General features: G+C 34.5%; 3 protein-coding genes and 1 long non-coding RNA gene across 8 annotated transcripts in view; 1 reads left to right on the forward strand and 3 right to left on the reverse strand.

Moving 5' to 3' along the window:
* LOC118764053 lies at positions 1-15,959 on the forward strand. Its single transcript, XR_004999846.1, has 3 exons — positions 1-311; positions 8,569-8,575; positions 15,949-15,959. It is a non-coding gene; the product is annotated as an uncharacterized LOC118764053 (long non-coding RNA).
* LOC115214080 (zinc finger protein 62 homolog) overlaps positions 1-23,494 on the reverse strand; it is a 433,795-nt gene that overhangs the window by 369,350 nt on the left and 40,951 nt on the right. The gene's annotated exons all lie outside the window — the stretch shown is intronic.
* Positions 4,940-9,498, reverse strand: LOC115214063 (zinc finger protein 665-like). Of its 2 annotated transcripts, none has more exons than XM_029783105.2 (2): positions 8,837-9,498; positions 4,940-7,346 (listed from the first exon to the last, which is right to left on the reverse strand). In XM_029783105.2, the coding sequence occupies exon 2, from the start codon at positions 6,962-6,964 to the stop codon at positions 5,435-5,437; it is 1,530 nt and encodes a 509-aa protein (XP_029638965.1). In that variant the 5' UTR covers positions 6,965-7,346; positions 8,837-9,498; the 3' UTR covers positions 4,940-5,434. The 2 variants fall into 2 exon arrangements, with proteins under 2 accessions (XP_029638965.1, XP_036360234.1); XM_036504341.1 differs by lacking the exon at positions 8,837-9,498 and adding an exon at positions 7,936-8,432.
* LOC115214298 (zinc finger protein 525) overlaps positions 14,052-23,494 on the reverse strand; it is a 24,323-nt gene continuing 14,880 nt past the window's right edge. For 3 of the 4 annotated variants that reach the window (XM_036504361.1, XM_029783454.2, XM_029783455.2), the window contains one exon: positions 20,591-22,602. In XM_036504361.1, coding sequence (XP_036360254.1) covers positions 20,943-22,052 — 1,110 coding nt within the window. In that variant the 5' untranslated portion in view covers positions 22,053-22,602 and the 3' untranslated portion in view covers positions 20,591-20,942. Of the gene's footprint in view, positions 14,103-20,590; positions 22,603-23,494 lie in introns of those variants that run through there. The other variant, XM_036504360.1, reaches the window with a different exon arrangement.

Raw genomic sequence — 23,494 nt, forward strand, 5'->3', positions numbered from 1 at the left:
GGGGAACATGCTTACATGATGATATACTACTTTAACCCATTAAAGCGCTGGGATTTGCGCTTACATAGCACGGACTGCTGAGCACATTTTATAAAAATGAGACTACTATGCACACATAAAAAACAAAAAATAGTTAAAATTCTTAGTATATAATGGTGGCAAGTTTTATTTCATCTGAAAAATCATTAGTTGAACTATCAGGTTTCTTGCATTCTGGAGGGTATCGGAGCATTTGAGTGACATTAAACCCCAACAAACGCCCATAAATTACATGCATCTATCTGGGACACGATCGTTGCCCGTCGCACTTTGTGTTAAGATAGTTTTCAGAAACGAATTTTACATTTAAGATGGAGGGATATTAAAATAAATTCAATAATTGGGAAATAAATAAAATATATTTGAAATGGTACTACTTAGGAAGAGTGGACCCGACGCGCGCACACGCGCAAGTCAGTGGCACCCTCCATATGTATAAAGATGCGCAAGCTATAAATCCGGTGGGGGGATTTTATCTATCCATCTATTTAATAAAACAAACAAATTTTGAAGTAAAATCTTTTCTAAAAGTGAAAATAATGAAATAAAATATTATTCGAAAGTGAACCACCATTCTGAAAGATGTTTTAGAATGTTCTGAAAACATTCACCCTGTTTTCCCCAAATTTTTCCCTCCAAAGAAACTCAGATAAAAGTTACTGGAAAAATGCAAAATGCAGATTCAAAAGTATGATGGGACTACACAAAATCCCCCTCCCCCGATTTACAGTTTACACATATTTATACACATGGAGGTTTGTTTTTTTGTCATGGGTGTCACTGACTGGCGCATCTTGTCCACTCTTCTTAAGTAGTACCATTTGAAACTCATGTCCATTCCAACAATTTAGTAGGCCTCGTTGGACCCCCACCCCCGATTTTTCACAACAGTTTTTTTGGACGTAATTGTAATCTACACCATTTGATATGTATTTGTAGAAAAATAAAGTCAGCGGACCAAGGGCACATATGTGTAGTTATGATTCTAACACTGCCTATACCGCCTTTCTCGTTATTTTCTATTTACCACAGACAACCAGTGGTAAATAGAAAATAACGAGAAAGGCAGTGTTAGATGAATAATGTTATAGTAGACAGTGTTTGAATCATAACTACACATGTGCCCTTGGTTCGCTGACTATTTTTTTTCATAATTCTTGAAAAATGAGAGTTTTTTGTAATAAATTTTTCTACAAATACATATCAAATGGTGTAGATTACAATTATGTCGAAATATGTTGTGAAAAATCGGGGGTGGGGGAAGAATAAGTCCTACACCTCAACAAAACAGATGAAACAAAGGCGAACTATGTGAATTATCCGAATCCCATCTGCATTTTTTTCACATCAAATTCCAACATAATCATAATCTAAACCTTCTGAAATGTATTTGTAGAAAATTGTATTTAGAAATACTCATGTTTAAGAAATCTATGAGAAAACAAAGTAGTAGAGTGGGGGCACATATCTAGTTATGCTGTGTTAGAAAGACAGTGGTGGAGTAGGCGATATTAAACATTGATATGTTAAACAGTGTGCTGTAAGCAATATCAGATGACCAATACACTAATATGGTTGGTAGTGTTAGACAAACAGTGATATGAGAGGTAGCATTATAGACTGGTTTAGTAGGTTACTCTTTGATTTGGAAAAAATTCTATCACCATATTTTCATCAAGTTCCTCAGTTTTAGAAATCTCAAGAGTTAGTAAAGAGATTGAACAGAAACTAATAATAGCAGCATGATGGGAAAAGCAGTAAAGATAAGTGACTGATAGAAACATGGCTGAAGGTAGGAGAGTGAGTGATGGATAGCAATAAAGATGGTGGTGTTCAGTGAGAGTGAATGATGGATAGTAATAGTGATGGGTGATTTAAGAGTGGCAGATATCATGGGAAAAGATACTGATGGTTAGTGATGGAGAAGGCTAATGGTAAGGACATCTTATGCCATCCCTTGGGCATTGTGATAGCAAAAGAGAGATTAATAATCGTTGATAATGGAGAGATTGAATGTGGTAAGATAAAATGTCATTACACATGAAGGTGATAGCTAAGATGGTAATGAAGAGGGCAGTGGATAGGGGCAACAAATATGATTGGGGAAAAACCCAAAATAGATATATTTTACATCCTAAACTCCATCATAACCATTTTTTAATGATTCTGCTTGCATAAGTGAGCCGTCTTTTTCAATGTCATGAGTGTGTATGTATGTGTGTGTGTGTATATATATATATATATATATATACTAGCAGTATCACCCGGCGTTGCTTAGGTTTGTAAGGGAAATAACTATGTAAGCATTTTTAGAGAGTTATAGCCAAAAGATAGCAAAAAAATGCATTAAAAATGGAAAAAAAATGATGGTAATTTTTTTTCAAATCGTTGACATTTTTAGAGAGTTACTTCCCTTATATAATAGCGAAAAAAATGCATTAAAATGGAAAAAAATGATGGTAAATTTTTTTTTAAATCGTAGACTCATGCTAATACCCAGAAGGGCTCGATATGAATCACGACTATAAGATACCCGGTTTTGGTTAAACTGCACCGCAAAATGTGGGAGTAGTTAGGAATCTAAATCGTAGGAGACAGACACACAACTTCACTTTTATATATAAAGATATATATATACATACACATACACATGAAAGAAAGGGTGATGTTTAGATTTTATTTCTTGTGTTAGTGTTTCTATTATAATCCAAATATTTGCAGTACAGAAAATAATTAGAGTGGTGAGTGAGTTGGTAGAATTGTTTCCATGCCAGAAAATATGCTTAGTGGTATTTCTTCTGACTTTACATTCTGAGTTCAAATGCTGCCAGAGTTGACTTTGCCTTTCATCATTCTGAGGTTGATAAAATAAGTACCAGTTGAGGACTGGAGGTGATTTAATTGACTTACTCTCTCCTCCAAAATTGCTGACTTTGTACCAAAATATTTGAAACCAATATAGAACAGAATTTTTTCAAAGTAAACTGTGAAAAGTAATATTTTAATTCTATTACTAAACAATTCCAAATAAAGTTTGCATGAACTGGTTACAGTAGTTTAAGGAAGTTTGGTGGCATATGAATGAAAGCACATGAGTTTCTTCTGTATATGAACTAAGGAACCTGAGGTCTTTAAGAAAAATACAACATAGAAACTTGTGTTATTCTTGCATTTTTTAAGGTTTTATTCTTGGATTATTCACACATCAATGACAGATATAAGCCATTTAATTGTGTAGGTTTGACAATCTATTTTCTATGATATGTTATGTAATTCTTCTACATAGATTTTCAAATTTACACTACTGAATGATTTGTTTTGGATATATATAAACAGTTTAACAGAGAGTATGTGCCGTTCTGACCACACTGAGTATGACTGAGACCCAAGGTGTTATAGTCCAACACTTTGGTTATTAATTCTGATTTCAAATACTAAATTACTTTAGAGTACACTAATAATACATCCTTGTATAGAATTAAAAATAATGTAGGTTAGGGAGCTTGCTTCCTAGTTACATGGTTTCGGGTTCAGTCTCACTGTGTGGCATTTTGGGTAGGTGTCTTCCACTATAGCCCTGAGCCGACCGGAGCTTTGTGATTGAATTCGGTAGGTGGAAGTTACTGCCGTGTGCGTATATCTGCTCAGTGCCTCTCCGAAAGAGAGAGAGAGAGGGGGAATAATGATGTTTTGTTTTAGTTGTTAGCAATATCAGTGAATGTGACAAATGATTGTGATAAAAACAGAATTACTCAAAAACGCATTTGTTGTTGTACATCTGATTGACATAAGTGTACCTTTTGATTCTCATCATATAATCTCTCATATATTGAGAGTATCAAGCAGTAAATGAAGGAATAACCACAAGTGTCCTTACATGCCCCACTCCACCTTGCTTCCTGGTACACCCCGTCGGCTGAAGTCATGAGGGCAAATTAAATATAATTACCTCCCCTTATACATACCTTTAATAGTCAACATCTCAATTCACACTCAAGCTTTCTCACAAAAAAAAGTCTGCCTTATCCAATACTTGGTATTATTTATTCAATATTTCTTGGTCTGTCACTCTGGTTTCCATTTATTTTTCAGTTATATTATTACTGTAACTAATATCTTATATATTCAATTTTCATAGAAGACTGGGGATAAACATCACTTGTATGATGAGTGCGATCATTTACAACCATAACAAAGTGTCACAAGGATGCACACAAATATGTATCGTCATCAGTGTCTAAAGTCGACTCTTCCATGAATTAGAGGGAATTTGTTGAAGCAGATTTCCTACAGCTGGATGTCTTTCTTGTTGCCAATCCTCACATGTTTCCGAACAAGTTAATATTTCACCAAACATGCAGGAAACAAATGGATGTTACTTGTATGATGGTGATGCTGATTTACTATCATCACATGTCAAGACAAGGGTACACTCACACATACATTATATTACACACACACACATATATATATATATATATATATATATATATATATACACATACATACAAGGGGTGTATGAAAAGTTTTCAGCCTTCATCAGAAATCTTGTATCATTTTGTTTTTTGAGGCTCAAGACTTTTCGTACACACACACATACTCATGATGGGCTTCTTTCATTTTCTGTCCAAGATCACATGGTTAGGAAACAAATTTCTCAAACACAGCTGATCATATGATGAGCTTCATTCAGTTTCTTTTTACCAAATCCATTCATCAGGTTTTGGTCTGCCTATATTAGAAATAATCCTAGAGTTGGTGGTATTGACTAACAACCGCCAAATCACAGGCCTTTTGCCTAATTCAAAAATAATTAGATGTGCAGTAAATAACAGAAAACCTTATTGCTGACAATTAACAATACAGAGTGCTCAGAACAAATGAAAAACAACACAAATTAATATTCCAAGGTTTTATTTTAATGAAATTGTATTTTGTATAATTCTACAAATTCTCTGATATTGGTGACAGTTTACTCTAAAAGTAGTGGGTTAACTACTGGAATATTCTAGTAGGCACATTGTCATTTAAAGTTCTGTTTGAACTAATTTAAATATTATTTTATAATATTTAAGAATATATATATGGTGTTTACACCTAAGCAGAAAGTATTATCACATATATCATTGTGTTATAACCATATGAGTTGTGTAAATATTTTTATGATCCTTTAACAGCTATCATATCTCCTTTATAAAAACACATTTTTACAAGGGAGAATATTATGAAATTAGAGTTTTACACTACAATGCAATGATATATATTTTACTTGCTGTACTCTTAATGCAAATAAAAGAACAAATTTATGGCAAAAGTGATACTATTTGTAAAATTCCTCAACATAGTTTCTTACAAGAGAAAACATTTGTCATTCAATAACAGTATAATGTAGATGTTAGTATAATTTTTCTGTTATGTGAATATGTTTATGCCTAAATAGAGTACCACTTTGTGAGAATGTTTTACCACAGATATCACAGTGGAATGGTTTCTCTCCTGTATGAATACGTTTGTGTCGCGATAAATCACCAATCCCAGAAAATGTTTTACCACAAATTTCACAATGGTATGGCTTTTCTCCCGTATGGATACGTTTGTGAGAAGATAGATTGCTTTTGGTGGCAAATGTTTTACCACAGATTTCACAGTGATATGGTTTTCCTCTTGTGTGAAATACTTTATGAGCAGATAAACTATTGCTTTGAGAGAATGTTTCATCACAGATATCACAGTGAAATGGCTTTTTTCTTGTGTGAATGTATTTATGGGAAGATAAACTACTACTTTGAGAGAATGCTTTGCCACAGATATCGCAATGAAATGGTTTCTCTCCTGTGTGAATACGCATGTGCTGAGAGACATAACTACTTGTTGAGAATTTTTTTCCACAGATATCACAGCAGTATGGTTTCTCTCCTGTGTGAATGCGTTTGTGGGTCAATAAATGACCATTTTCAGTGAATGATTTGCCACAGACATCACAATGGTATGGTTTTTCTCCTGTGTGAATACGTTTGTGCTGAAATAAATGACCACTTTGTGAGAATGTTTTATCACAGATATCACAGTGGTGTGGTTTCTCTCCTGTGTGAAAATGCTTATGAGAAGACAAATGACCACTTTGTGAAAATTTTTTACCACATATATCACAGTGGAATGGTTTCTCCCCTGTGTGTATACGTCTATGTCGAGATAACTGACCACTTGCAGAGAATGTTTTATGACAGATATCACAGAGATATGGTTTCTCTCCTGTGTGGATTCGTTTGTGGGCAGATAAATTACCTGGACTAGAAAATGTTTTACCACAGGTATCACAAATATTTTTTTCATTTGTGTGAATATGTTTATGGGAAGAAAGATTACTACTCTGAGAGAAAGTTTTACCACAGATATCACAGCAATATGGTTTTTCTCCCGTATGAACACGTCTATGTTCAGATAATTGGCCACTTTGAGAGAATGCTTTGTCACAGAAATTACAGCGATATGGTTTCTCTCCTGTGTGAATACGTTTGTGTCGGCACAAATGAGAACTTCTAGAAAATGTTTCACCACAGATATCACATCGATAAGGTTTCTCACCTGTGTGAATACGTTTGTGTTCAGACAAATGACCTTTCTGAGAGAATGTTTTACCACAGGTATCACAGTGATATGGTCTTTCCCCTGTATGAATACGTATGTGTTGAGAGAGCAAGCTACTTGTAGAGAACCATTTACTGCAAACCTCACAGTGATACTGCTTTGACATTGAATGAATTAATTTATGTTGAACTAAATTTTTTCTGGCAATGAATACTTTGCCACATATATCACAAGGGTAGGATTTCTTCCTAGTAATTTTCTGTGTCTCAATTGCTAATTCAGTATTCTCAGTTTGTGACCCACTGTCAACCTGCTTTCCATTCAATTTCACTTCCATAATTTTATTTTAATCTTTTCAATTCTATCTTTTTTCTTGATAATTTATAAGATGAAAAAAGACTTTCAAATATATTTATTAGAATAGAATCTTGTTAGTAATAACCAGCAACTAAAAAACTCTTAAATCTGCTCCAATTAGCCAGATATATCTAGATATTAGTCTATACATAATCATCATCAGCGTTTAATGTCCATCTTCCATACATACATGTAAGTTAAGGCTTCACAGAAAATCTTCAAGTTTAATCTGTACAGAAAATCTTCAAGTAAATATGATTCAAAATATTTATACAAAATCTTAATTTCAAGGAAATATTCTATATCCATTCAACCTAAAGTTATGTTTAATCTTCAAAAGTTGATAACTGTCATCAGACAATCTGAAATAAAAAGGCAACATAAAGCATAAGGAACAGTGAAGAGTTAACATGAATATTATCGGAGAGGAAATATTTCATTATAAATAAGAATAGCAAGGAAGAGTTAGAACATATTTACGGAGGAAATGCACTCTGCTACAGAGATGTGGTGGACTGGATGATGATGATTATGGGTGTGGAACTTAAAATGAAAACTTCCAGAAGTGATCAGTAGTCATTAATTATAACAAGCTGTGCAGAATGTTACTGAAAGCTTTGCTATTCTTTCATATATAACCACCCCAACACCAATATTGTATAGGCTTCCTTTCAAAGAAAACTGGTAAAGCAGTATGTTCCCAAAATAACTGATATTTAACTCCCATCCTCACCACACACATTGTATAGATTTCGATTATATCGGAATTTAATACGGAAAAAAAAATTGGTGGGCTCGCACACAAATAGAATGGAAACTTGAAATTTCTAACAAAAAATTGTGATGTATGTGTACGTGTCTAATATTTTATTTTTCATTCTAAATTCCGATGTAATAGTAATCTAAACCATCTGAAGAGTATTTGTAGAAAATTTTATAAAAAATACCCACTTTTCTGAAAGTTATGAGGAAACAAACGCGGCTCGGGTGAACTTTTGCGAAACTTCTCTCCCAACCACTGAAAAAAGAAATGTTTTATAATAGTAATTTACATCATCTGAAGATTATTTGTAGAAAACCTCATTGAAACATATCTACTTTCTGGAAGTTAGGAGGAAACAAATTCGCGGGGATGGACGATAGTTGCATAATAAAAGACGTACTGAAATTGATGAAGATATTGATAGATAGAGCAGAACTTTTAGGCGGAGGCGGTAAAGGACAATTACTTCTTACAGAATATCTCTATTTTCTTTTTCTGTTTAACACGTTCACAGTCGCGGTTTTTTACTGCAATTTACCGGTGACGCCACGTATTTCACGTGCTATTGCTTTCAATGTTTAAGGTATTCTTTCGTTTTGAAATGTAAATTTTTTAGCATTTTCACAACAGTTCGTAATTAAACTTTAATACTTAACACTGGTGTTATTTAAATATCCTCGAATTTTTTTCACGCTCAGGGTTGCTGAAGCGTGGAATAAACTGCCTGCATCAGTTGTTGACTGCCATGACACTGCATCCTTTAAGGCCCTCATGCTTCCCGAAATCCGTCGAAACTACACCTGATTATATATACACTTTAGATGAGTTGTAGTGCACCTGAGCACTGTACACAATTATTATTATTATTATTATTATTATTAAAAATACAGAATAAAATATTTTCTCAAATTATGAAAACGTAACACCGGTGGTTCATATGCTAATTGTGTGAAGTTTGCGATGGACCGTCGCTGGTACATGTGGCGGTTAACGTGTTAATGAACAATCTCTGAAGTTAATTACATGAGATAATTAGTTACTTATAACACACAATGTAAATACACGTAAAGTAAGAAAAAATATACTTACAAAGTTTATAGTAAAAGTGCAGTTGATATACTGGTATGGGAAGAATTCACCTCAAATCAGTAGAGAGTTCTATACAGGAATAATTCCATTCGAGATTATTTTGTGTAAATATTTTTTACTTAAAATTCATTCATTCTAACAGTAGCACACCAAATGCAACTTCTTGTTTGTATAATTTGTCTAAGCCTTTTATTTATTTATTTAATTTTACTCAACTCTACATCCACTTATCTGTATTATATACGAGATCATCATTATTAGATATGTCAGTGACAAGTATTTATAACAGTCCAAACGGTAAACAGAAAGTTACGGGGGTAAAAAAAAACATCGGAATTTTGGTTTTGAAACAAAAATTACAGGATAAAAAGTATTCCGTTTATTTAAACACCGGCAGCCTTTCGTATTATGTACATATAATGGCGGACAACAAAGTGAAAAAAATACACGCGCAAAAACTTTGTACGATAAACTTGTTTTCATTTCACAGATTCCAACCTACGAAAACAGTTATAGTTTTCACCGAAAGTAAATATCACGCTATGCATGGAACTTCGCTCTGTAAATTTTGATCCTTTCACCGGCACGATTTTCACTAAGAAAGAAAAAAACCTCGGATTTTTTGCGTGGAATCAAGTATTCTGACCTCCTAATATGCTGCAACTCCTTCTTTTTGTTCGGAAAAAAGGGGGGGGGGCATATCCCGGAATCGTTGGAAATTTTTTTTCCCGTTGAATAAATTCTGGTGACTTAATATGCTACAAAACCCTTTTTGGGGTCCAGAAAACGGAGTGGGGTGAAGTGGAAACCTCGAAAAATTCACGCCCCCATCTCCATTGATCTTTTCACCCGCACGATTTTCACTAAGACGAAAAATAAAACTCGGACTTTTTGCATGGAATCAAGTACCCTGACCTCCTAATATGCTGTAGACCCCTTATTTTTGTTCGGAAAAGAAGCGGGGTGGGAAACCGGACCTCCTCCCTCCCTCGTATCCCGGAATCATTGGAAATTTCTTTTTTTTCGTTGGCTAAATTCCGGTAACCTCAAAACCATTTTTGGGGTTCGGAGAACGGGGTGGAGTGGAACCCTCCGAAATTTCACCCCATCCCCATTTTGTGTGAGAAGAGAGAGAGAGAGAGAAAGAGTGGGCGACGAAGTTTAGCTAAACATCGAATGGGTAACAACCTATCATAATAAAATGGTACTTCTATGCTCGAATGGTACTTTTTACGTGCCACTGGAACTGGCGCAGCCAATGCCAGTGACATCTGACTGGCCTCCATGCCAGTCACACTTGAAAAGCATCCACTATACTCTCGGAGTGGTTGGTGTTAGGCAGGGCATCCAGCTGTAGAAACCTTGCCAGAACAGGCTGCAGTCTCATTGCAACCTCCTAGCTTGCCAGTCTTCAGTCAAATCGTCCAACCCATGCCAGCACGGAAAGCAGATGTTAAACCATGATGATGATGTATAATAATATATATAATTATTATAAAATGTTACCCATTCAATGTTTAGGTAAACTTCATCACCCCCCACACCCACACACTCTCTCTCTCTCTCTCAGAATGTACCCCCCAGCACAGGCTAGTCATTAGTGACTTTAGGCTCAAGGCCAGAAGGATACCAAGAAGCAGACCAATCCAGAAAAGAAGGATTTGGGAGCTAAAGAACCCTTCACATGGTCAGAGATTTATAGTAAAGAGTTTGACAGGATACAACAGGTTTCAAGAATACATCATGCTTCAGTGTTTACTCTGGTGTGATTTCTATGGCCTAATGTCCTTTCTAATGTCAACCACTTAGTGAGGCAGTTTTGTGCTATGGCACAAGGGGTTAAAGTGAGAGAGAAGGAAACAGAACAGGTTTCTTACTGTAGGAAAACTACACAATTATGCACATGATAGAAGAATTGGAATGGGTGGGATGGAGCAGGAAAGCGAGCAAATAGTGGTGATGAGGTATCAAAGTGAACCTTCAAGATACAAGGTGAGTGGAGACAGTAGAACAGGAAGCGTGGGTGAGAAAAAATTTATTTCTTTATTGCCCACAGGGTGCTAAATATAGAGGAGACAAACAAGGACAAAGGGATTAAGTTGATTACATTGACCTCAGTACATAACTGGTGCTTATTTAATCAACCTCGAAAGGATGAAAGCAAAGTTGACCTCGGGAGAATTCAAACTCAGAACATAACAACAGACGAAATACCGTTAAGCATTTCACCCGGCATGCTAACAATTCTGCCAACTTGCTGCCTTGTGGGTGAGTAGGGATTGTAAGAATGTATGGGAGGGTGAGAGATGGTTAGAGACAGAGAATGTAAAAAAATGGGGCATCAAAGCTATAATGGGTCGCTGTCTAAATAGACTCTCAACCTGTTAGAAATCACAACTACATACTCATCAGATCACACACTATCATCTTAAGAAAGGAAGGATATATTGTATCTTTATATGTACTACAGTATAGAATATATTATGTTAAAATACTGTAGTCCTAGATATACTGTGTCTAAATTAAAAGACAGGATAGTCTTAACTGAAATACTTGTGTTCTTAAGTTTGCTGGATCAGAACTGACATGAGATTAAACAACAACCACAACATTATTCATACTTCCTTTTTTTCAAATAATTTACATTTATTTATTCTATCGATTTTGAGCTATAATTGTATAAACATATCATGAGACAATATTTCAGACAATTTTTACATAATACCATTCTTTAAACTATACGCAGATATTAGTGTAGAAATAACTGATATAAATGGGTTTACTAAATCAGTGTAACACAATGTGAGGTGAGAAACACCAGATAAACTATCAAAGATTTTTCTCAGATTAGAGATTTAATTATATTGTTAACTGCATTGGTTATTAAAGTTACTACTGTTACTCATCAACTGATGATTAATTTTGGAAGTATTGTTTTGCCACCATGAATGTCAGGAAATATGCCACATACATAATAATTATAATTTAACTTCAAATTTGTGGGTGTTTATACAATATGAAATATTTATTAACTTTTTTTTAAAATGAAAACAAAATTATTCTCCATGTTGATTTCATTTGATAGAAGTTCACACACACACTTACCCTGTGTGTATATACTCCCTCTCTTCCATCTCTATGATTCTCTAACATTGTGTGTAGTATTCAATTACTCATTGCTTGCAACCAGGCCTGGTATATGCACTTATCTTTCATTTAGCTTAACTCTGTATCTCTCTCCCCATCTTTGTATATGATGCAAAATGAGACTGGAGAAACCAACATTTATACCAGCTATTATTATATAATGATTTTAAATTAACAATAATAATTTTGCAGAGAAGAGTAAGGCTAAGGAGTGGGAGTCATACATTTTAAACTAGGACTACTTCTATTACATTGGTGTCTGCTTCTCAGAGCTGGCTGGATTCATGTCAGTTCCAATCAGTCATTCACAACTCACTTGTTTCTCCTCTTCCTCCCCCTTGTCATGTCCAACCCTTTGGGTTCTACACTAATCAAAACTTCTAGTCCTTACTTCCCAGAATATTGGCCCTCTGGAATTCTCACTCTATTCATGTCTTTCCCAAAGTGTTTACTTACAAAGGCTGAAGAGGAACATCAATGGTATCAATATCACCAGCCTAGGGTTGCCTTTGAAGGCCATAAGCAATACTTCTTCCTCCAGACTCAGAAAATAAAAAAACAAAAAGAATTGTAAAGTCTCCTTTATAAAATTCCTCCAGATTAATGGTTATAGTGCCAGTTCAGTATTTTGTGGAGAATTCTAGAATATAGTTTATAAAATGAGCTGCAGTCTCTATCTGTTATAGAAGGTAAAATTTAAACCATTGGGAAATGGAGATGCTACACTTTGGGAATGACAAATTTATAAGTCTATGTATGGATATTTTCATAGAATAATTTTTCAACTACTTGTTAGATGTGTCATCTTACACCACACAAAGTTCTAGAAAATCAAGTATGCTAAATATAATTAAATATTTTATGACTTCAAAATTATTCTAACTAAATAATATTATTGACACTATCTCTAACCACTTCTCTCAGCTTACTATAAATCCCAGTATAGCACATCTCCTATAGGAATTTTATTGGGGTAGTTTCTTTAGTACTCATATATATTATTCTTTGAGTAGATTTTTAAGTGTATTTATTTATGACTTGTTAAACTATCAATGCAACAATGTTTTCACAGTTGTAATACAGTAGAATAACTTCTGTATGGATAGAACTGTCACCAGTCAAACCACAAATATCAGTGGCATGGTTTCATATTTGTGCTAGCATATTTGAGACAAGTTGTATCACATGATTCCTGCAAAACATTTTACCATACATATCACCTGTATGAATATGTTTATAAGAAGTTAATAAACAGCTCAGTGCCTATTATATATGTATATCAATGTTTGTGTTACACCCTATCTGAATATGAATGCAGTAAATCAAATGTCAGCTCCAAATTAATGTATTATCAGAAATTCTTTTGGAGAGAAAACCTATAGAAAAATCAAACTTGTTTGATTGTGTTGGGTTGTCCAGAAAGTTCATGCTAATTTTTAAATGAAATTAAAAGACAAAATAATATTATGCCATTAAATATTTATTCAACTAAATATGAAACATTTTGTTGCATAACCTTTCCCATTTTACCTTCAAATTAAAGATTCCATCTTCCCAGAATTTCGGTGGTTTCTTGGCAAAGGACTCATTAAAGTTGTTTTTTATGTCCTCCAAAGAATTCAGATTTTTACCATTGAGATTATTTTGTAAGGACCTGCATAAATGAAAGTCCAAAGTTTGTGAGAGATATCATTGAATAACCTTTAATGCTTAGGAAAATCTAATGTATGAACTTAGGTGAATTCTCGAGCAGTAACATTTGTAAAGTGAAAAAATGTTTTACCAAAGACATGCTTTCTCAACTGTGTGAATATATTTGCAACTAGTTAAATTATTATTCTCAGAGAATCTTTAACAAGTGATACCTTAGAAGTATGGTTTTTCACCTGTGTGAATACACAGGTGTTTAGATGAAATATTCTTTATATCTCACCAGAGATACTACAATGATATGATTTCTTTGCTATATATCTGTGATTAATTAGATGTGCACTAGGCAAAAAAGTTTTTACTACAGATTTAACATTGGTACAATTAGTTTTTAAGTTTTGTGTATACATTTGTAACTAGTCATATCATAAATCTGAGAAAATGTTTTACCACAGATATCACAATGGTGTGGTTTCTCTTCAGTATGAATATATTTATGATGATTTAGTGTAGAATTCTGTGAAAATGCTTTATTACACATATCACAATGCTATGGTTTTTCACTAGTGTGGATACATTTATGATATGCTCAGGTACCACTCTATAAGAATTGTTTACAACATATATCACAGTAGTAAGATTTCTCACCTGTGTGCAAACATGTGACTAGTCAAATATTCACTTTGAGAGAATATTTTATTACAGAAACCACAGTGATATGGTTTTTCTCCTGTGTGAATATGATTATAGTATGATAATGCACAATGCTGTATGAATGTTTTCCCACAGATATCACACTGATAATACAGTATCATACAAAATTGATGTTGCACAACAGCAGCAGTACTTTCGTAAAATTTATAACATTGATAGAGCATGATAGTAGTCACATTTTCATAAAATCTCTCTCATAGACAAGATTTTATACATTTCCAAAACAAAACCCCAAGACAAACAAAAAAAAAAGTGATTTTTATGACATAGGTCTGTGACCAAAAATTGTTTCACCTTTATTGGTCAAATTGGATCAATTTTTACTTGCTGATTTCAAAAATTACAAAGAAAGTATCTATAACGAGAATATTTAATGATCTCATGATGTCGCGCTCTGGAATGTTTACCTACATGAACAGCAAATCTGACCAATTGTCTCTTCACCTGGAAAGAAAATTCTTGAGATTCATGCTTTTATGCTAGTTAAGTAGTTGTCTAAATCACAGCAGACTGCAGCTGGTATTCAAGCAAGACAAACCACGGCTTTCTTCTCCAACAATTAACAATTTGTGGCACCTTTCTTTTCCCATTTCCAGATAGCTAATGACTAAGCCAATGCAGTAAAGCTATTCCTACTTACTATTCTGATAACCAGTGAACCTGCGATAATTTATGTATGATACATGCATAATTTTTCTATCAATAAACCTATTGAATATTTGAGAATTTGCTTTTGTTTACCTCATACAGCCAGCCTGATCTTACACTTAATTAAAAAGGATACAGCACCGATCTTTCTCACAACTAACTACACAATGACAGTCTTCAGCAAACACAAATATGCAGGCTCATGACACCATTGTATCAACAACAAACTTTGTAAATGACATTAGTTTGAAAATCAAATTTGATGGAGAGAAACAAAATTCTTGGTAGATAGAAAATAAAAACAGTACCGCTAACAAGAAATTTAAATTGGGGATGTAGATTATCTAGAATGACAAAACTCCAATAGAAATTTATTGAATGGCATCACCCCCACCATGACAAGCAACAGCATTATCACAACATCCAACTAGGTGTGCTTTTCCCACTTCTTTTATCAAACATTTGTGTTCATAACAGTTCAGTTGTGTATGTAACATAAAAATATTATTCTCAGTAACCAATCACTTCCTCATTATTGCTTACTCTACCTATCATATGGTATGTAATGAAAACAAATTACATAAAAAGTTCTCAGCTTGGTGCAAGTCCCATTTTAGTATCCAAATTTTATTGTCTCACTGAATTACTGTTCTCATACATATAATCTCCCCACACAGAGAATTATTTTGTTAGCAGTAGAGGTTACAGCTTCTTCCATCTATTGTTTGCTGCTGAAACAAAGCTATCAGTTGTTCAGCATCTGTTAATAAAATATCCGATTTGTTCAGTTTTCAGTCCTAAACCTTTCACATTGAATGTTATTTTATAGTCTAAGAGGAATATGAATATACATATTGCTAGTTGAACTACAATTATGTGTGAATCATTGGCCAAAGATATCACTGTAGAATGTTTTTTTTCCTTAATGAAAATTCGTTTATGTAGAGTTAAAGAACCATTGAAAGTATGTCTTATCACAGATATGACAGTTATATGGCTTCTCCTCTGAGTGAATATTCATATGAATGATTAGATTACAATTGTGAAAGAATGTTTTACTGCACAGCGGTATGGTTTCTCTCCCGTGTGAATATATGTTACTGGTTAAACTACGATTTTGTGCTGTTTTATCAGTTTTCTCCATGGTATGGTTTCTCACCAATGTGAATATGTTTGTGGTGTACTATTATTCTACTTTCAAAAAATATATTTTACCATAAGCTGGGGAGTTGCACCAGACTCCAGTCTCATTTGCCATGGCTTCTATGGCTGGATGCCCTTCCAAATGCCAACCACTTTATGGAGTGTACTGGGTGCTTTTATGTGGCAGTGCACAGGCACTTTTACATGGCACCACATGGGTGCTTTTACGTGGCACTGCCATGAGTGCTTTTCATCACCAGAGGATCTAGTCTTAACGCTTCTAGAGTACAGGTCTTCTTGAGTACAACAAGGTTCAGTGTTCTGAGGTTGTTCTTCAGTACTTTATGCCATATCTTGCTGGGTTTCCCACATCAAGGTGTTCTATCTACTTTAAAAGATCAGCACTTCTTTATGGAGCTATTGTCATTCATCTGCATCACATGACTTAACCAGTGCAGTCTTTTCTCTTGCACACAGCAACTAATCCCTTTTATACCTAACTTCTCTCTCAAAACACTAGCACTGTCAAACATGTATACTTACATTACATATCCAGCAGAGCCTACTAGCCTCATACAATCTTCCTTTTACTTGGAGAGAGAAACCTTTATACACACACACATATAACGCTTTCTCTCTCCGAGTGAAAGGAAGATTGTATTATGCTGCATATATATATATGGTTAAAAAAAGGGACAGAGACAAGTAACGGAACAATAAACAAGGTGTATTAGTTTGATGTTCAGGAAAAATGGAAGTCTTTGACGTTTTGAGCCTACATTTTTCTGTGGAAAGGAACAGAAAGAGAAAACGGATGGAGAGAGGAAAAAGAAATGGAGAAAAAATTTGAAAGGATTAATGGTTGCATATGCTAAATTTGAATATATCTTGCCAACATATGTCCAGTCAAATTCTACAGACTGTATATATCCAGTCAACAACTACAGACTATATATATTTATCCAGTCAACATCTACAAACTGTATATGTCCATTCAACTTCTAAAGACTATATATATCCCGTCAATATCTACAGACTATATATCCTGTTGACATCTACAAACTGTATCCAATCAATATCTACAGATCTGTAGATGTTTGATCAACATCTAATATATATATATATTTATGCAGACTGTGTATTAGAAATGTGTAGGCTGGTTAGGAAATGTCAGTCCCAATTTTACTTTTTATTGATCTAAATTTAAAGTCAAATACGTTTCATTAATATAAACTATTCCAACATTATCTTTAAATGATTTGTTCAAATGCTTCAGCTGTTTTGTTGTTAGGTGCCACAACATAGTGAAAAATACTGGATATAGGTGAGAGCTATAGAATAGATTTTGTATTGTAAAATTAGTAAAAGCTATACTTTAATCATGATATTCTTTTAGGAGCATGTGTGCATGATATCATTTGTGTATGCAACTGTTGGTATATTTTGTGGGACTGTAAGGTTATGTAGATGTAACTAAGTAAATGGCTGGATCTACGTGGTGCTTTTTCCAGAAAATTTTTAAGTTCTAAAAGTGATATGATCTGACAAGTTGTTTACTGCTCAGCATTTTATGTTGTTTTTTATGTTGGTATTGTGTATTTTCGTGGATAGCAGAAAATTGAGTCAAAAGCTTTGATGAAATTTGTGGCAATTAGAATAGGTTTCAATGTTGGCTTCATTATTGTAGTGGACATAAATTTTCTGTATTAGATTTATGTGTAGTGGTCTGAATCTGAATTGTGAATTGGAGGAGTTGTGTGGATTAGTAATAAGGATTAGCTTTTCTGAGATTTTTATAAATGTATATACATCTACTAACAACACTTGAAGACCAACACAGTGTTAAACTTGATATTGTCAGCAATAGAAATAAGAACAGTTAAAAAGCTTCCACATAAAATCAGTCTATGAAATTTCACTCACAAGATTTTAGTCATCCTGAGACTATGATGCAAGACACCTTGCCAGAGGTGCCGATCTGGGGAGATCAAACCAAAGATCACAGCAGCAAGCAAAATCTTTTTAACCACACAGCTATGCCATCATTTTATCAGTTTTATAATTCACCTTTGGGGACATATCATTATCATCATTGTTTTAACATTCACTTTTCCATGCTTTCATGGGTTGGATGGAGTTTATTGAGGCAGATTTTCTAAGACTAGTTGCTCTTCCTGTCACCAATCCTAACCTGTTTCAAAACAAGTTAAAATTAGGGTTAGATGTGTTTTTGCAGAATAAATGATACTGCTCGTATGAAAGTAATACTCATTTACAATTGTCACATGATGTTAAGACAAGGAGACAAACACACACATCATCATCATCATAGTTTAATGTCCGCTTTCCATGCTAGCATGGATTGGACGGTTCAACTGGCGTCTGGGAAGCCAGAAGGCTGCACCAGGCCCAGTCTGATTTGGCAGTGTTTCTACAGCTGGATGCCCTTCCTAACACCAACCATTCCGTGATTGTAGTAGGTGCTTTTTATGTGCCACCGGCACTGACGCCAGACGAGGCTGGCAATGGCCACACTGGTATCACAGCTACAATTTCCATTGAAGTTGATCGATTTCGATTTTGATTTTCACTTGCCTCAACAGGTCTTCACAAGTAGAGCTTTGTGTCCCAAGAAGGAAAGGTATGCATTAGTGGACTGGCTACATCCCAGGTAGAAGCCACGGGTTATGGTCTCATTTGTCCTGCTGGGTCTTCTCACGCACAGCATACTTCCAAAGGTCTCAGTCTCTAGTCATTTCCTTGGTGAGACCTAAAGTTCGAAGGTCGTGCTTCACCACCTTGTCCCAGGTTTTCCTAGGTCTACCTCTTCCACAGGTTCCCTCATCCGCTAGGGTGTGGCACTTTTTCACACAACTATCTTCATCCATTCTCACTACATGACCATACCAGCCAAACATCTCTCTTGCACACCACAACTGATGCTTCTTAGGTCCAACTTTTCTCTCAAGGTACTTACACTCTGTCGAGTATGAACACTGACATTACACATCCATCGGAGCATACTGGCTTCATTTCTCACGAGCTTATGCATATCCTCAGCAGTCACACACACACATATATATATTGAACATCCAGTAAACTTAGGAAGGGTATCTGGCTGTAGAAACTTTGCCAAAGTAGATGCTGGAGACCAATGCAGCCTTCATGCTAGTTGAACTGCCAAACTGTCCAACCCATGCTAGCTGCTAGCACAGAACACAGACGTGTGTATATAAATATATATATAATGGACTTCATTCAGTTGCCATCCACCAAATCCACTCACAGGGCTTTGGTCAGCCTGAGGCTATAGTAGAAGACACTTCAACAAGTTGACACACAGTGAGACTGAATCCCAAACCATCTAATTGGGAAGTAGATTTCTTAATCACGCAGTCACATTGCAGTGCTATATATCATCATCAATGATCACTTTTCCATGCTTGCATGAGTCAGACAGAATTTGTCAAAGCAGAGTTTCTACAGCTTGATGCCCTTCCTGCTGCCATCCCTTGCCTGTTTCCATGCAAAATATTCCCTCATTGCCATTTTCATGGAGGATTGGTAATGAACAACATTGCTTGTTTGTTAGTGCTGTTTATTTATAATCATCATGATATTAAGACAATGGTACAAACACACCCAGGTTTCTTTCAGTTTCCATCTATCAAATCCACACACAAGGCTTTGGTTGGCCTGGGGCTATAGTAGAAGACACTTGCATAAAGTATCATGTAGTGGAATGAACCTAAGTTTGGTTGGGAAGTAAGTTTTCCAATCACACAGTTATGCATATATATATATATATATATATTATATATATATATATATATAATATATATATATATATATATATCACAATAGTCTAGTTTATGAAATGTGTGAGTGTATATATGAATAAAATAAATATTCTGAGAGAATGGTTCACTACAGAACTCAATGGTTATGTTGTAAGTCCCAGATTGTTGCTGTTAGATCTAACATATGATGGAAGTTATTCCAACAGTACAGTATGACCTTTCTTTTTTAAGATGGTGTGATGTGGTTTGCAATAGAAATGACTGCTATTTCCATCAGATTGTGTGATCCATGAGTAAGTTTGAAAGTAGTTCAGTTATGATTGATATTTACTACAAATATCACAATGGCATTGACTCACACCACTGACACTGCATTTGTGAGCAGTAAAAATAGGTTTATGAGATAATGTTTTAGCCCAGACACTACAGTAGCTTGGTTTCTTGTGTAACTATGTATATTTCTGAATTGCTAAGTCAATATCACAAGCGAAGGTTTTATCACAGATATTAGTGGTATGATTACTAACTAATATGAGCATGTATATAATGAATTAAGCGAAAATTCTGAGAAAGAATATTTTACTACAGTTATCACAGTGGTATACTTTCTCACCAGCATGAGTACATATGTAACAGATCGATTGAGAATTCCGAGAAAGTATTTTACTACAAATATCACAGTGGTACGGCTCCTAACCTGTGTGAGTATGTGACAAATTAATTGAAAACTCTGAGAGAATATTTTACAACAGATATTATAGTGTTATGATTTTTTTCATTTGTGTGAGCATATTTGTGAACAGTCAAGTTATCGTTACATGTGAAACCTTTAGCACATATATCATATTTGTTTAACATGTGTGTAAGTATGTATGTGAGGATTTAGACAAAAATTCTGAGAAAATGGTTTACCACAAACATCACAGTGGTAAGGTTTTTGATTTGTATGAGTATGTATATGAAGAGTTAAGTGAGAGTTCTTAGAAAATGATTTACCACAGATATCACATTGGTTTAGCATCTGTGTGAGTACGTATGTGACGAGTTAAACAAAAATTCTGAGAAAATGATTTACCACAAATGCCACAGTGGTAAGGTTTTTCATTTGTATGAGTACGCATATGAAGAGTTAAGCGAGAGTTCTGAGAAAATGATTTACCACAGATATCACAGTGGAATAGACTCTTACTAGTATGAGTACATTTGTGAACAGTCAAGTCATCATTACACAAAAATGCTTCACCACAAATATCACACTGGTACTGTTTGTCAGTGTGAGTACGTATGTGACAATTTAAAAGTGAACTCTGTGAAAATGTTTCACCACAGACTTTACAGCGATATGGTTTTTCACCTGTGTGAGTACGCATGTGACTAATTAAGTGAGAATTCTGAGTAAATGTTTTATCACAGACATCACAGTGGTATGGTTTTTCACCTGTGTGGATACGAATGTGTCGAGTCAAATGTTCTTTCCGGGAAAATGTTTCTGCACAGATATCACAATGGTATGGTTTTTCACCTGAATGAGTACGCTTATGACGTTGTAAGTAGTAATTTTCAGAAAATATTTTACCACAAATATCACAGTGGTGTGGTTTCTCACCTGTGTGAGTACGTATGTGACGAGTTAGGTGATAATTCTTAGAAAATGTTTTACCACAGGTGTCACATTGGTATGATTTTTCACCTGTGTGTGTACAATTGTGAACAGTCAAGTCATCTTTACAAGAGAATGTTAAACCACAGTTATAACACTGGTATTGCTTCTCACCTTTGTGAGTACATATATGAAGAGTTAAATTAGAATTCTGAGAAAATGTTTTGCCACAGACATCACAGCAATATGGTTTTATAACTTTGTGAGTAAGTTTGTGAGATGAAAAGGAACTGTCTGTTGTAAAAACTTTGTCACAAATTTCACAATGATAAACATTTGAAATTGTGTGGAGTGATTTGTGTTCTCCAATATCTTTATATTTTGTCACTGTCTTCCCTTTGATATCACAGTGGTATGATTTCTTCCCTACATCTTCCTTACTTTGGTGAAGAAACTTGTTATTTTCACATTGAGTTTCAGCATAGTCCTGATTCTCACATACTCTCTCCTCCATAGTGTCATTTGTTGCTCACAAGATATGATTTTGTCTTTTATCTCAGTTTTAAGTTAAATTGTGTGTTTTATAAGATGTAGTGATGTACTAGGCTACTGAGCACAAGGTAATAAGATCAAAACTTACTGATAGTCAAACAGTATATTTTATCTAACAATAAAAATCAAAGTTTGAAAATTTCTGTGGTTATGCGGTGGATATAAATAAATATCTTTCAAACTTTTTAAAGGACACATTAATTCTCCAAAATTTGAATTATTCTAAATACAACGAACCATCCTAAACATGATAGTATTCAATCTAGTTTTAAAAATATATTCAGATCCATAAGGTATCACACATAAGGCTAGTAAAGTTTTCTACTAAAGTTCAACCATTAAACAAAATCATCCATGAAATGTATATCAAATCAACTTCAAAAAATTTCTGTCAAGTCAGATAATCTCTGTCGCATGATATTTTCAAGGAGTAAATCTTCAGTGTTTCATATCGTTCCTTAATCCGTTGATGTCTTCTGTGAAAAATTGTCATATCAATGTAACCAGATAACCTGAAATACAGAGATAGTATCATACATAAGAGACAATTTAATGTCAACAGAAAGGGTGGTAGAGATATATTTCACCAGAAATACTGAAAGATATTATGAGAGAGAGAGAGAAAATTTCTACAAAGATATATAGTAAGAAAATCTGTTAGGTCACTTGATTTAATTTCAAAGATTTTAATGAAGAGGTACACCTTTTATTTTCCATATTTGGAATGCTACGAAGGTTCCCTTTATTACAAGTGATATAATGGTATGATTTTTACTTTCACTCTTAAGAACAGAGACATGAAATACTATGCCAAAATCACTGTTGTTAATATCTTCAATATACACATTTCTTCATACATTTCCACTCTGTCCTTAACAAACTAAAGAATCAGTTAAACTACTGGCCTTTGTGATACTCTTATTAGCCTCAATGAATACAACAGAGAGATAATAATAATTATTATTATAATTGAGTGAGAGAGCAGTGCATGCCATCAAAGCTCAGTATACCCTTCATGACAACCTGTCTGATAAGGGTACATCAGGCACATGTATCACAACCATATGTGCAAGACATGGTGATCTCATATCAAGATAAACAGCACATGACCTTGCAGGTGGGGCCCAGTTTGAATTTCCTTCGGGTCAAGTAGCTCATCCTGCTCAAATGGTCCTTGTTGAACAAAACACCTAAGTTTCCATACCCACCAAAATTCCTCTCAACACATGGCTATGATGCTCCCCCACTACTTCTGCTCGTGATCAGAGATGCACATATCGTCAGCCCCAAAGGAACATGCTCAACTGGTGAAGGTCAAACAACTGACAAGTAAATCTGTAGTATTGAGCAGAATATTTGCTGTAGCCCATCTTTTATACCATGACAAAACATTATTATTATTAT

The sequence above is a fragment of the Octopus sinensis genome, linkage group LG7, assembly GCF_006345805.1.
Source record: "Octopus sinensis linkage group LG7, ASM634580v1, whole genome shotgun sequence".
In the NCBI taxonomy this organism is placed as follows: Eukaryota; Metazoa; Mollusca; class Cephalopoda; order Octopoda; family Octopodidae; genus Octopus; species Octopus sinensis.